The following is a 12,853-nucleotide window of genomic DNA, read 5'->3' as shown; positions in this document are numbered from 1 at the left end:
TTTCTGAGTAAAATTTCTGGCCTAAAGCCTAGCTCATTCACATGAACCCAGAATAGGAAATGTGTTATAAACAGACAATTACTTTTTGTTATATTGTTGTTAGTTGCGAAGTCGTGTCCGACCCATCGTGACCCCAAGGACAATATTCCTCCAGGCTTTCCTGTCCTCTACCATCCTCTGGAGTCCATTTAAGCTCACCCCAACTGCTTCAGGGACTACATCCAGCCACCTTATTCTCTGTTGTCCCCTTCTTCTTTTGCCCTCAATCTTTCCCAGCATTAGGCTCTTCTCCTTCCTTCTCATTAGGTGGCCAAAGTATTTGAGTTTCATCTTCAGGATCTGGCCTTCTAAAGAGCAGTCAGAGTTGATCTCCTCTAGGACTGACCAGTTTGATCACCTTGCAGTCCAAGGGACTCACAGGAGTCTTCTGCAGCACCATAGTTCAAAGGCCTCAATTCTTTGGCGCTCAGCCTTTCTTATGGTCCAACTTTCACAACCATACATTGCAAGTGGGAAACCCCTAGCCTTGACTATACACACTTTTGTTGGCAGGGTGATGTCTATGTGTTTTAGTATGCTGTCTAGATTTGCCATAGATTTCCTCCACAGGAGCAAGCATCTTTTAATTTCTTGGCTGCAGTCCCCATCTGCGGTGACCTTGGAGCCCAGGAAAATAAAATCTGTCACTACCTCTGTCAATACTTGTTATATTGCTAGGACCTAAAGATGTTAGGTGTGGGTAGCTCCAAGATATAAATGCATAATTCATCTCAAAGGGAGTACTTTCAAAGAAGCAACACAAATAGATGAGTTTTGCTTGGCTGTCAAAAGTGAGATCTTATCAAGTGCTTTATTTGACAAGTGCTATGCTAACAATGCATCTTATTTGCAACAGTGGCGAATATCTGTAGCTCGGGTATAAGATGAGGGTAAAGGTTTGTTCTCTGAGCTTGTGGATTTGTTTCCAAACGTTTCCTTACCAGGCTAGGTAATATCTTCAGTGGAATTTAGGGGATGTCAGTGTTCTGTTTATAAGGGCTTCAGGTGTGGGTGTGACAAGTCAAGTTCTTGTGATGGGTCTTGTGATAGGTTAGATGTGGGTTTTGTAATAGGTCAGATGTTTCTGTTTATAAGGGCTTCAGGTGTGGGTGTGTCAAGTGAGGATTTTGTAATGGGTCTTGTGATGGGTCAGGTGTGAGTAACCACTGAGAGTCGTGTGTTGTTTCTTGTAATGAGGAAGTTACATCAGGAGAGGGTCATTGGGAGGTGATGGTTGCGGGAGCTTGCATGGGTTGGTTGAGGGTCAATGCTATCTCTGGTTGGCTGTGAGATTGATTTGAATTCTGAGGGGTTCGTAGGCTGGTTGTAGGTCAATGTGTAGGTTGATGAAATTGCTTGTGGAGTGCCAGGCTTTGATGAATTCACAAGCATGGCGGGTGATTGGGTGGCCAATGATTTCTCTGTTGCTCCAATCAAACTGGTGCTGTTTGGTGTCAGTGTAGGTAGAGATTAAGGATTTGGGATCGTGGCATTTGACTGCCAGCCGGTGTTCATGGAGCCTGGTTATTAATTGATGTGATGTTTGTCCCACATAGATTTGGTTGCAATGGTTACGGTTGATTTTGTAGATTACATTGTTTCTTTCATCCTTCTGTATCTTGTTTTTGGTTCTGGATGCGTTTTATCAGGGAAAGATTATGGCTGCCTCTGCTCCACAGAGATAATTGTGTAATACAATGCAAGAATGGGAATATGTCTCTGGCAAAGGGGCAGAAGCCCCATTAAGGAAAAAGAAAATCCAAATAGGACAATGCACACAAATACAAAAAAATATATATGATGTCCAATAGATATAAACGATAACCCATTAGTAACAAAAAAAACCCTACAAAATTTCTGCCAGCTTCACAGCTATTTAAAAACTCAGGATCTCTGTTCTTTGCCCCCATGCCAACTTTATTATGCTTCATAAATATTTACAATTGTTTAAAAGAGCATTTATATCCTTGCCTCTGATCTTTCATTTTTCCCTTTCTAATCCACTATGTATTTTACCCAGAAGCAAATTTAAATAACCTCAGGGACGTTTACGTGTTAGTATAGATGTTATAACTGTACTATAAATATTTCAAAAGCAACAAGGTTTCAGGGTAGCTTACATTTCCTTTCTGAATGGGTATGTTTTCTCTGCCGATTCTTTTTTCTCAGCCTTTCTCATATCTTTGCATTACAGCATCTGCTCATTTTACAAGGATAATTAACTGCAAGAAGTTTTTGCTCTGTAGCCCACATGGTACTCTTCCAGTAAGCCTTTCACAGGCCTTGCAAGTTGGACACTTAGTCTTAATGGATTCCATTGCTATGAAGTCAGTTTGACATTAAAATCTTTGGACACTTTTCTTTCCCAGAAATGTTTAAACTATGAGGTAAGCAGGTTTCCACCTAATGATCAAGCCCCCAAATAACTGTCTAAACACCTGATCTTCTGCTTCTGAAACACAGGCCAAGGACATTTGATTGGACAGTCACTTCTTTGAAATGGTGTAGGGCGGGGGTATCAACCTCAAGGCCTGCAGGCCGGATCTGACCCTCGGGGCCACCCTGGAAACAGTGAAGGACAGGCCCACAGTGCCTCTGTCAGCAAAAACAGAGCTCAGGGGCGTTGCTCACGGTCCCCCTGGGCCCGTTTTCGGCCTGGTCGGCCTCCTGCTGCCCTCTGCCAGACTAGAAGACCACCAAAGTCCCTTCCAGCTCTATTCTGATTAAAGACATATTAGAGTAAATTTTAGATACTAAATGTATGCAAACATCTAACCACACCTATATATCCTTTTAGCAGAACATTCTCAATTTAGATAATTGAGGCCCTACATTTCTGCACAGAAATCAGCTATGTATTGGAGGTTGCAGATTTTGGGAGGAAGCAGCAAAGAACAGCAAACCAGCAGCTACTGGGTGGCCCAATCACCCTTTCTTAGCTCTGGGAAGAAGGCGATGTCAAACCACTTCCAAAAATCCTGCCAAAACCCCCTGCATGGATTTGGCCACGTCGTTGCTAGGAATTAGGACTGACTTTAAGGTGAAAAACAATGCACACATGCAGGGGGTTACAGTGATCTGACACTGATGTTTCTTTTGTGTGTCCCCACATAATGCTGTGGGACTTCTGGACGATTTGGAAAGCTGAGATAATTGGTGGTGTCCAAACTGGATGCAGTATTCCAGGTGTGGCCTTACTAAGATTTAATAAAGCGGCACTAATACTTCACATCATTTTGATTCTGTGCCTCTGTTTATACAACCAAAGATTGTATTAGCTTTTTTGGCTGCTGCCGCACACTGCTGCCTCACATTTGAGTGATCATCCACTAGGACTCCAAGGTGCCTCTTACAGGTACTGTTTTTGAGCCAAATTTCACCTAATCTATACTTGTACCTTTGGTTTTTCCTGCCCGAGTATAAAACATTGCTTTTCTCTACATTAAATTTCATGTTGTTGGATATTGTATTTCATGTTGATGTCTAATAAGCACCCAGTAGAAAATGTATTTACACAAAGAGAAAATGAGTGGGATGGCATTTATCATTATGATCAATGAATACAAATAAGTTTAGCATTCAGTCATTTGGGGTTAAGCAACAGAGCACATGGCCATATTTGTTCATGCAAGGAACAATCCATTCTTGCATTGTTAACATCTGATTCTTTTTATTGCAGTGATTTACAGCCAGACTTTCTGGATCACTAGTTTGCAAGATTATAAAAAGAAAATGAGTGACCATGCAGAGATATGTTAGGACTGTAGGAATATATTGTCAGGTATACCGTGCAAAGCTGCAGCCCTATACCCTTTTGTCTGACAAGTCTTATCAAACACTGTAGGATTTAGCTATGTTTTCCATTGAGGTAACTTTGATGAAACGGATTCTAAAAATGTCCTATGCCCTAATAGGTATGAGTTTTCTAAAAGGCCAGATTCTTATTGTTTGTTTTTTTTTATCTTCCCGCAGTTGTATACAGAACTGTAAAGCTGATTGTTAAAATTCTGAAATGTAATAATTCACAAAAATTCTGAGTAAACGTCTCCTGGTATGCTTATCCATATGAAGCAAAAATAGCCTGAAAGTAACTTCATAAACCTCATTAGCCTGCTACTAATGATAAGGATAGATTCTCAAATTGGTGGCTTTCTTTAAATTTGTGTTCTATTTTTTTAATATCCATAGACCATTAATATTGTCTGCTCTTGGAGTTTCTGAATTGTGATTGAAGTTTCTCGGTAGAGATGTCTTATCAATACAGGAAAAAAACCCATACTTTTCTTGCTTTTCGAAATGGATCTTTTTTTTTTCCTTTTGCATTTGAATATAGTCCCACCCTATATTTTTGGTTTGCAGCTTGTTGATTTCAGTGTTTCTATTTTTAGACTAATATGAAAGTACCTTTTGGAAGCAAAAGCCTAGATGCTGTTTTTTTGCATTCCTAGCAAGATGCTACTTTATGGTGTGATTATTACTCATAGAGCATCAGGTGATATGAATTGGCAAACTATCTTGCATGGGTGTCAAACTCGTGGTGTCACATGGCCATCATGTGACATATCGCGATGTTTTCCCCCTTCATGGAGCTCGGGTGGGCGTGGCCTGCATGTGACGCATCTGCTCACGGGCTGCCAGTTTGACACCCCTGAATGGATTTCTCTGTCTGTGAGTCACTTGCAAAAGCCTTAACATCATCCAATGGGCTTAAAGCAGGGGTGAAATCCAGCAGATTCTGAAAGGTTCTGGAGAACTGGTAGTGGAAATTTTGAGCAGTTCAGAGAACCGGCAAAAACCACCTCTGGCTGGCTCTAGAGTGGGATAGGAATGGGGATTTTGCAGTATCCTTCCCCTGCCATGCCCAGCAAGCCACACCATGCCCAGCAAGCCATGTCTACCTAACCGATAGTAAAAAAAAATTGGATTTCAACACTGGCTTAAACCACGCCCACAAAATAAGTCACGCCCACAGAACCAGTAGTAAAAAAATTTAGAACCCACCCCTGGTACATCATACATATCATTTATGCCATTGCTTCCCTTTGGGAAAAACTTCACAAGAAAAAATAAAGCATCATAATTTTAGTGTGCTACACTTCTTGTAATACTCCTCTTGTGCCTAAAATAGCAAAGCAATGCCCTCTAATCACATTGATCAAAAATTATATTAACTGGGGGCACCGTGTTAAAACATTTATTGATATGTTCTTGAAGTTTTAAAACTAAACTTTACAGCAATTTATTTTTTCCTTTTTCTCAATTATCCATACTTGAATTTTGGGGCAGTCACAAATCATCTAAGAGCTAGTGACTTTGTATGGTTATAACAAATCCATGCTGTATGCAGCAAAATTATAGGTATTGTCCACACAGTCTCCGGGAGTCAAAACTGATTTTGAAGGAACACTTATGTACACACACTCTCCAACACCAATGGTTAAGATAGTAGACACAATGATATAAAGGCCCTCCATGGTTTGTTATTTGAGCCAGATATGCTTTAAAATGAAATTTGTTGTGCCCAAATTGAGCTCTAAGTCAGCTGTCCCCAACCTTTCTGACTCTGGAGACCAGCAGCGTCAGCGGTGGCAGCGAGGGGGGAGGGGTTCATGCATGCAATTTAATTTCATGAATGTGCTTATGGAGCTTTGTGTGCTCACCCGCTGATTGCACGGCCGGGTTTCCAACGGATCATGGACCAGTAGCAGTCCACGGGCCGGGGATTGGGGAGCCCTGCTCTAAGTGACATCCATACAGCTTCACCATGCTGAAAAATATTTTACCAATAGAGATTTAAATGGTGAGTTATTATATGCTAGCTGTTTTGAAATAAATTTATAATTAATAGAAAGGGTGTTCAAGCTTTGTCTTCAAATAAAAGTGACTATAAATTTATGGAAAGAATATTTATTTTATTTTTATTTTTTTTAAAAAAAGAACTTATAAAAAGCAACATTGTATTAATACTGCACAAAAGAGGGCATCCAGATGATTTCACTCTTAGTAACTTATTACCCTCGGAAGGTGATTAGGTAAATATATCCAGCCACGAGTTTTCCTCTGTCTCATCAGAGTTCTTCTTTGACCTGCAAGTAAGATGAAACTTGGGCATCAAAGCTTATAACATAGAATTATTGAATTTCATATGTGTTTTAAATACCTTATTCTTTTATGCCATTTCCCTTTGTAGTTAATAGATATTTTCCAATAATGGATTTTGATGGCCTATGATTATTCCAAGCATCTGGAATATATTGCATTTTAATTTATCTAAATAGTGTGGGTGATCTGTGAGAGTCAAGGCTGTCTACAAGAGGATTTGGTGTTTCAGGAATAATTGGGTACAGGATTATGATTAAAAGCCTTGGTAGCGCAGTGGTTAGAATGTAGTACTGCAGGCTACTTCTGCTGCCTGTTGGCTGCCTGAAATTTGGCAGTTTAAATCTTACCAGGCTCAAGGTTGACTCAGCCTTCCATCCATCTGAGGTGGGTAAAATGAGGACTCAAATTCTTGGGGGCAATATGCTGACTCTGTACACCGCTTAGAGAGGGCTGTAAAGCACTGTAAAGCGGTATAGAAGTCTAAGTGCTATTGCTATTATGGAATTAGCATATTCCATAATAGCAATAGCATAATAGCAATAGGGAGGAGACCGGGGCAGGTCTTGAGAATGTTATCTGGGAGGAGTTTGATCCTGTGACTCCCGAGGATGTGGACAGGGTTCTGGGTAAGATTAGTGCCACCACGTGTTTATTGGACCCGTGTCCCTCCTGGTTGGTACTGGCCTCCCAGGAGGTTACACGAGGCTGGCTCCAGGGGATTATAGGTGCTTTTTTGAGTGAGGGTGCCTTTCCTGCCGCCTTGAAAGAGGCGGTAGTGAGGCCCCTCCTCAAGAAGCCTTCCCTGGACCCGGCTGAATTAGCCAACTATCGTCCAGTCTCCAACCTTCGTTTTGTGGCGAAGGTTGTTGAGAGCGTGGTGGCACGACAACTTCCCTGGCACCTGGATGAAGCTATCTATCTGGACCCGTACCAGTTGGGCTTCAGGCAGGGGTACAGCACAGAAACGGCATTGGTCGCGTTGGTGGATGATCTCTGGAGGGCTCGGGACAGGGGTTGCTCCTCTGTCCTAGTCCTATTAGATCTCTCAGCGGCTTTTGATACCATCGACCATGGTATCATGCTGCAGCAATTGAGGGGGTTAGGAATACGGGGCACCGTTTTGCGGTGGTTCTCCTCCTTCCTCTCCGACCGCTCGCAGTTCGTGTTGGCAGGGGGACAGAGGTCGACCTCGAGGCGTCTCGCATGGGGAGTGCCGTAAGGGTCGGTCCTCTCGTCCCTCCTGTTCAACATTTATGTGAAGCCGCTGGGTGAGATCATCCATGGTTTTGGGGTGAAGTGCCATCTGTACGCTGATGATACTCAGCTGTCCATCTCCACCCCAGACCACCCCAACGATGCCCTTGATGTGATGTCTCGCTGCCTGGAGGCCGTGCGGGTCTGGATGGGGAGGAACAGGCTCAGACTCAACCCCTCCAAGACCGAGTGGCTGTGGCTTCCGGTGCCCCGATATAGTCAGCAGGTGCCATCGCTGACTATTGGGGGTGAATCTTTGCCCCCCCAGAGGGCTCGCAATCTGGGTGTCCTCTTGGACGCGCGGCTGTCTTTAGAAGAGCATATGACAGCCGTGGCCAGGGGGGCCTTTTATCAGGTTCGCCTGATTCGCCAGTTGCAGCCCTTTCTGGATCGGGACGCCCTGTGCACGGTCACTCATGCCCTTGTTACTTCCCGGTTGGACTATTGTAATGCTCTCTACATGGGGCTCCCCTTGAAGAGCACTCGGAGGCTCCAACTGGTCCAGAATGCAGCCGCGCGGGTGGTTATGGGCGCATCCCGTTGTGCCCATGTGACACCCCTCCTGCGCGAGCTGCACTGGCTCCCAGTGGTCTTCCGGGTGCGATTCAAGGTGTTGGTTACCACCTTTAAAGCGCTCCATGGCATAGGACCCGGGTACCTCCGAGACCGTCTTCTGCCACCAATAGCCTCCCACCGACCAGTCCGTTCCCACAGAGAGGGTCTCCTCAGGGTGCCATCAGCCAAGTTATGTCGGCTGGCGACACCCAGGGGGAGGGCCTTCTCTGTGGGAGCCCCAGCCCTGTGGAACGAACTGCCCCCGGAAATTCGTAAGATCTCCGACCTCCGGGTGTTTCGCTGCGCATTGAAGACCCTGTTGTTCCACCAGGCCGGACTATCAACACAATAGTTTTAAATTGGGGTATTTAAATTTATTGGGGTTTTAAATCTGAGCCAATTTATTTAATTATTTTAAATTTTATATTGTTGTTTTGTCTGTGTTTTTAAATAGGCTGTACACCGCCCTGAGTCCTTCGGGAGAAGGGCGGTATAGAAATAAAATTATTATAATTATTATAATTATAATTATAATTATAATTATAATTATTATTATTATTATTATTTAGTTAATCTTTAGTGAGATTCACAGCCTTTGAGGCTGGTTAATAGCTCAGCAGCTCGAGTCCTAACCAAGGACCTAGGAACTGTTAAGGTATCGTCGGAGGATGTAAGATATTCTGAGTAAGGTGGTTTTTTGTAGAGTCAAAATGTTCAAGTCCGGCAAATTTAGAATTTCTAAATAGCGGGGTAGCCCTTTGGGTATTGCTCCGAGGGCTCCAATTACAATCGGGACAACACACGATTTCTTTTTCCATAGTCGCTCAACTTCAATTTGTAAGTCCCGGTACTTTGTGATTTTTTTCTTGCTGCTTATCTTCAATTCGTGCATCACCAGGTATTGCAATGTCAATGAACCATACTTTTTTCTTTTCAACTATTGTTATGTCAGGTGTGTTGTGGACCAAGTGCCTTATTATTATTATTATTATTATTATTATTATTATTATTATTATTATTTGCGAAAGCTGTTCACCAATGCCACAAACTCTTGGGAAGCAGTGGATTCTCTTTCCTTGAGGGTCTTTAAAGAGGATCTGTTTAGACATCTTTGAGGATTTCCACACTGGTGATTGAATTAGGCTAGATGATCTCTAGGCTCCATTACATTCTGTGATTCTGTGGCCTTCCTTACTGTCTGTTCAGCTGTGAACGTATGAACAGGTAGCAACAACAATTTCCAAATCATCCTGAGCTTCAGTCTTCCTGATGCCAACTTCTCCTCCTTCACAGGTCACCTTCATGGTAAGAGTCTAATTTGAAAACAGTTCTGCTTTTTGATTTTTTATATGCTCTCTTTTACTTACACCTTCCCCTTTAATCTAAGAAGGAAGTATTAAGAAATATCTGCTTCTACTCAATCTGAAACTGTCTTTAAAGGAAGGAATGGCTTCCTTGTAGGTAGTATCTGGGACATGTAGATATCAAGATGAGGAAAAAACTTAAGAGCGCAATGCTTGTTCATATCAATTGGAATAGCTTTATGGGACCATAGCAATGTCCTCAAGTGATGCACCTACAGATAATATAGGTCTTATAGGCTGTGGTATGTAAAGGCAATCCTTAGAACATTAAGGAAATATTTTTTTTTTAAAAAAAGCCCCGTAAGTCTCATAAATCTCCTTTTACAAAAAATATTTGGAGAAAAATACTGCAATTCCCCATTTAAATTGCTTTTGTCTCTGTTTTTAATTTGTTAATTAAATTACAAATTTAATTACACCTCCAGCTCATCTTGGAAATACAATTTAATTAGGGAGTAATAGATATTTAAAGGAATGCATTTTGACTCTAGTTGCAGCCTTGCATTTTGAAAACAAGTTTCAAATAAGTAAAGGATCAGATAATATAGTTTCTTCATGTAGAATACCTTTAATTCTAGTTTTTCTGAATACACAAACCATTCCTCTCCTTGACCTGGCAGGTTTTAGCTTATATTTTAAGATTTAATTTAGATGTATTAGAATCTTTATTTCCCTCCCTCCTGGTACATGATAAAAATTCCATTTTGGCACTGCAACATTTGTGTTACAAAGCTAAGAGCCTGAGTGACAATAACAGTGTTCTCATTAACGTCAGGTCAGAATACTCAACAATCAACTCCTAAAATATTAACTTATACATGCTATACCTTTGTCCGATGGCAATTACAGGGGAAGAGGTCATCATCAGGCTGTGCCACTTTTTCCATGCCATCCCTCACTTTGGGATCACTCACTTGTAGTTTGGCATATTCCTAATGAGAAAAAAAAAAATAAAGAATTTTTTTTTCCCTTGCTCCCTCAAACAATGACCACTTGATGTTAAAGGGGGGGGGGGGAATCTCCTACAGTTCTACATTGGAAACTTTCCATGCATTTGAGAAGGCTTAAGGAGCTTTACAAGGTTCTAAAGTCTTCCAGATGCTTCCAGCATCTATTTCACTCATCAGAATTCCAGAAAAGTCTCTCAGTATAGGCCCTGAATGTACCACACAAAACCTGGGATAGTCCTTGAGCTGACCAACATTGTGTACTGCTGTTTTAGTGCGACAAATGGCCCACACTGCTTTAGGAAACTTGGATTCTTTACAATTCAATATCACACAACACTATAAGATGACTTGCTGAAATATCATTACCTCTTTTAATGCATAGTCTGGGTTTTAGAAGAGGCTTTCTAAAGTTAGCTCTTTAATCTTTGCTGACGGCTGTTTTGAAGAGCCCATCCTCTCTTTAGAAAGGGATCTGTAGAAGCTCAAATGCATCCTTAGCAAACACTTACTTGAATTTTAACCCCGGGGTGTCAAACTGGCAGCCCCCAGGCCAAATGCGTCACAAGCAGACCACGCCCACCACAGCTCCACAAGGGGGAAAAACGTCACAAAATGTCATGTGATGGCAACGTGACGCGGCGAGTGACATAACCTTTCCAAGGCGCTCACTTGCAGATTCTATCAATGAAACTGTTACTAATGTGTTTTTAAAAGTTTCCCAATGATTTAGACAGTCTGTGTTCAATTCTAATGTAGCTGAATGCTTAACATTTTGAATCCATAATGTTAGGAAATGGTTATTGCCTAATTGGTTGGCCAGGAAATATATAAGCCAACATTGTATGTTTGTATTATGTGAATGCATTATGTAGCTTTAAGAACTGTGCTGAGTCATTCTACATCCTGATTGGCTGAGCTCTGTAGCCAATGTATTTAAGGAGAACTAAATTATGGTTAGTGTGGACACTACACCATTTTTACCTGCTGCTATGCTCTAACTCTTTTTGATCTCTCTATATAGTCAATTGTTTGATCATGATTATTTATTTACTGCTTTCTGATATTTATTGAACTATTTTCATATTGTTCCTGATTGTTCCTTGTATTTTTCTACAAACTGGTAAGAAGATTTTATATCCCTGGATTGATCTTATATTGCACTTTATATGGCTAAGACTTGGATTGTTAAAGGACTATGATTTTGTTTTTCCCTAAAAGTAAAATACTATAAAACCCACAATTACTCTCAAAACGTTTCCGTGCATAAAACTCTAATGGTACTCTGCTTTATAAACCACAACTTCGGGTGTAACTCAACAATATCCTTAACACATAAAATAAACCCATGTTAGAGATAATAAATGTGGAATGTGAAAGTACAATTAGAAAGTACAACTAGACAATTCAATTGTCTAGTTCAGGTGATATCCTGCTCTTTATGAGTTGTAAAGTAACCATTAATGTAATGTACAGAGCGGGAAACCTGATCTACTACTTAAAATTGTTGTAAGGGTAAAAATGAGGACGGAGAAAAGTAGATATATTGTCTTTGCTCTTAGGACAGAATGTGGGGACTGATGGAATTAATAAATGAAGGTCATCAAAGACATGGAGACCTCCACTCACAAAGACTTGTTGCCTTCCTGGAAGACCTTTCAGCGAAAACTATGTCAACTAAAGTCAAGGATGGAGAACATTTTTCACCCTCAGGTGACTCTACTACTTCTAATGATAATATTCCTAGGATAGGCTGATAATCTATCATTCACAGATAAAAGAACTCAACACTTTTCTTAATATCTATTTGCTATTGAGGTCCAATAACTCTTTCTGGAGTTCTACCTAACTGTTGAGATACACTTAATTAATTAGTGGGGTAAAATTAAAAAAGAGAGATAAATAAATAAAATTGTTAATCTGTTATTATTTTCCACTAGAAGTTTTCTTAAAAAAAAAACAGCTCCAAAAGGATCAAATAAATATCTTCCTCTGAGCAATTTTTACCCTTTTAAATGCTACAGAGCCAAAAATCCATTTGTTTGTAAGCCTAGGAGTGCTGATCACATTTTATTAGGAAACCCTGAAGGAAAACAAAACAGAAGCCTAATCTGCTTACTTGAAATAGTAAATAATGGAAGGGATCCAATATATTTCAGCAAAGATTCTTCCCCTCAAATGAGAGTTACTGAAATTAACATTAAAGCTGTAATGTTAATTCTTTTCCATCCGTTTTTACACACATGGGTTTTCATATTTTTGTCATGTGTTATTTTTCAATCCCTGCTTTCAGAAATTACTGGGGATAGAAGAGGCTTCAATTAGGTTATTCTTTTGGCAGTTTCACTTTCTCATAGAGACAAATAGTCCCATAATCGTTAGCAAAATGAAGTACTGATTTTTAAAGGTGGGGCCCATTGTTTAATCCTCTATCTCAGCAGATTTCAGTGCAAATTCAACAAAGAAAGATAAAACTGACCTGAAATAGTTTGAAATAATAACAGAATATATGATCTCCCATGAGGGCGTTCCTTGCAAATTCTTGTCCTGCTTTTGCAATCTTCTTTGCCTACCAAGAGGAAAATTGAGGTG

The 12,853-nt window shown here is 40.8% G+C and overlaps 1 protein-coding gene across 4 annotated transcripts in view; it reads right to left on the bottom strand.

Moving 5' to 3' along the window:
* Nucleotides 1–5,930: 5,930 nt before the first annotated feature.
* The window catches only part of POGLUT2 (protein O-glucosyltransferase 2), a 28,709-nt gene continuing 21,786 nt past the window's right edge, over nucleotides 5,931–12,853 (bottom strand). For all 4 annotated transcript variants that reach the window (XM_070943081.1, XM_070943080.1, XM_070943079.1 and 1 more), the window contains 3 exons: nucleotides 12,741–12,830; nucleotides 10,142–10,246; nucleotides 5,931–6,125 (listed from right to left, as the gene is read on the bottom strand). In XM_070943081.1, the coding sequence (XP_070799182.1) occupies nucleotides 6,108–6,125; nucleotides 10,142–10,246; nucleotides 12,741–12,830 (213 nt within the window). In that variant the 3' untranslated portion in view covers nucleotides 5,931–6,107. The remainder of the gene's footprint in view (nucleotides 6,126–10,141; nucleotides 10,247–12,740; nucleotides 12,831–12,853) is intronic.

Source organism: Pituophis catenifer, unplaced genomic scaffold (genome assembly GCF_029215685.1).
Source record: "Pituophis catenifer annectens isolate HBS135680 unplaced genomic scaffold, rPitCat1.0.hap2 SCAF_4, whole genome shotgun sequence".
NCBI lineage: Eukaryota > Metazoa > Chordata > Lepidosauria > Squamata > Colubridae > Pituophis > Pituophis catenifer.
Note: the sequence above shows the minus strand (reverse complement) of the source record. Positions and strands in the feature narration are given on the sequence as shown.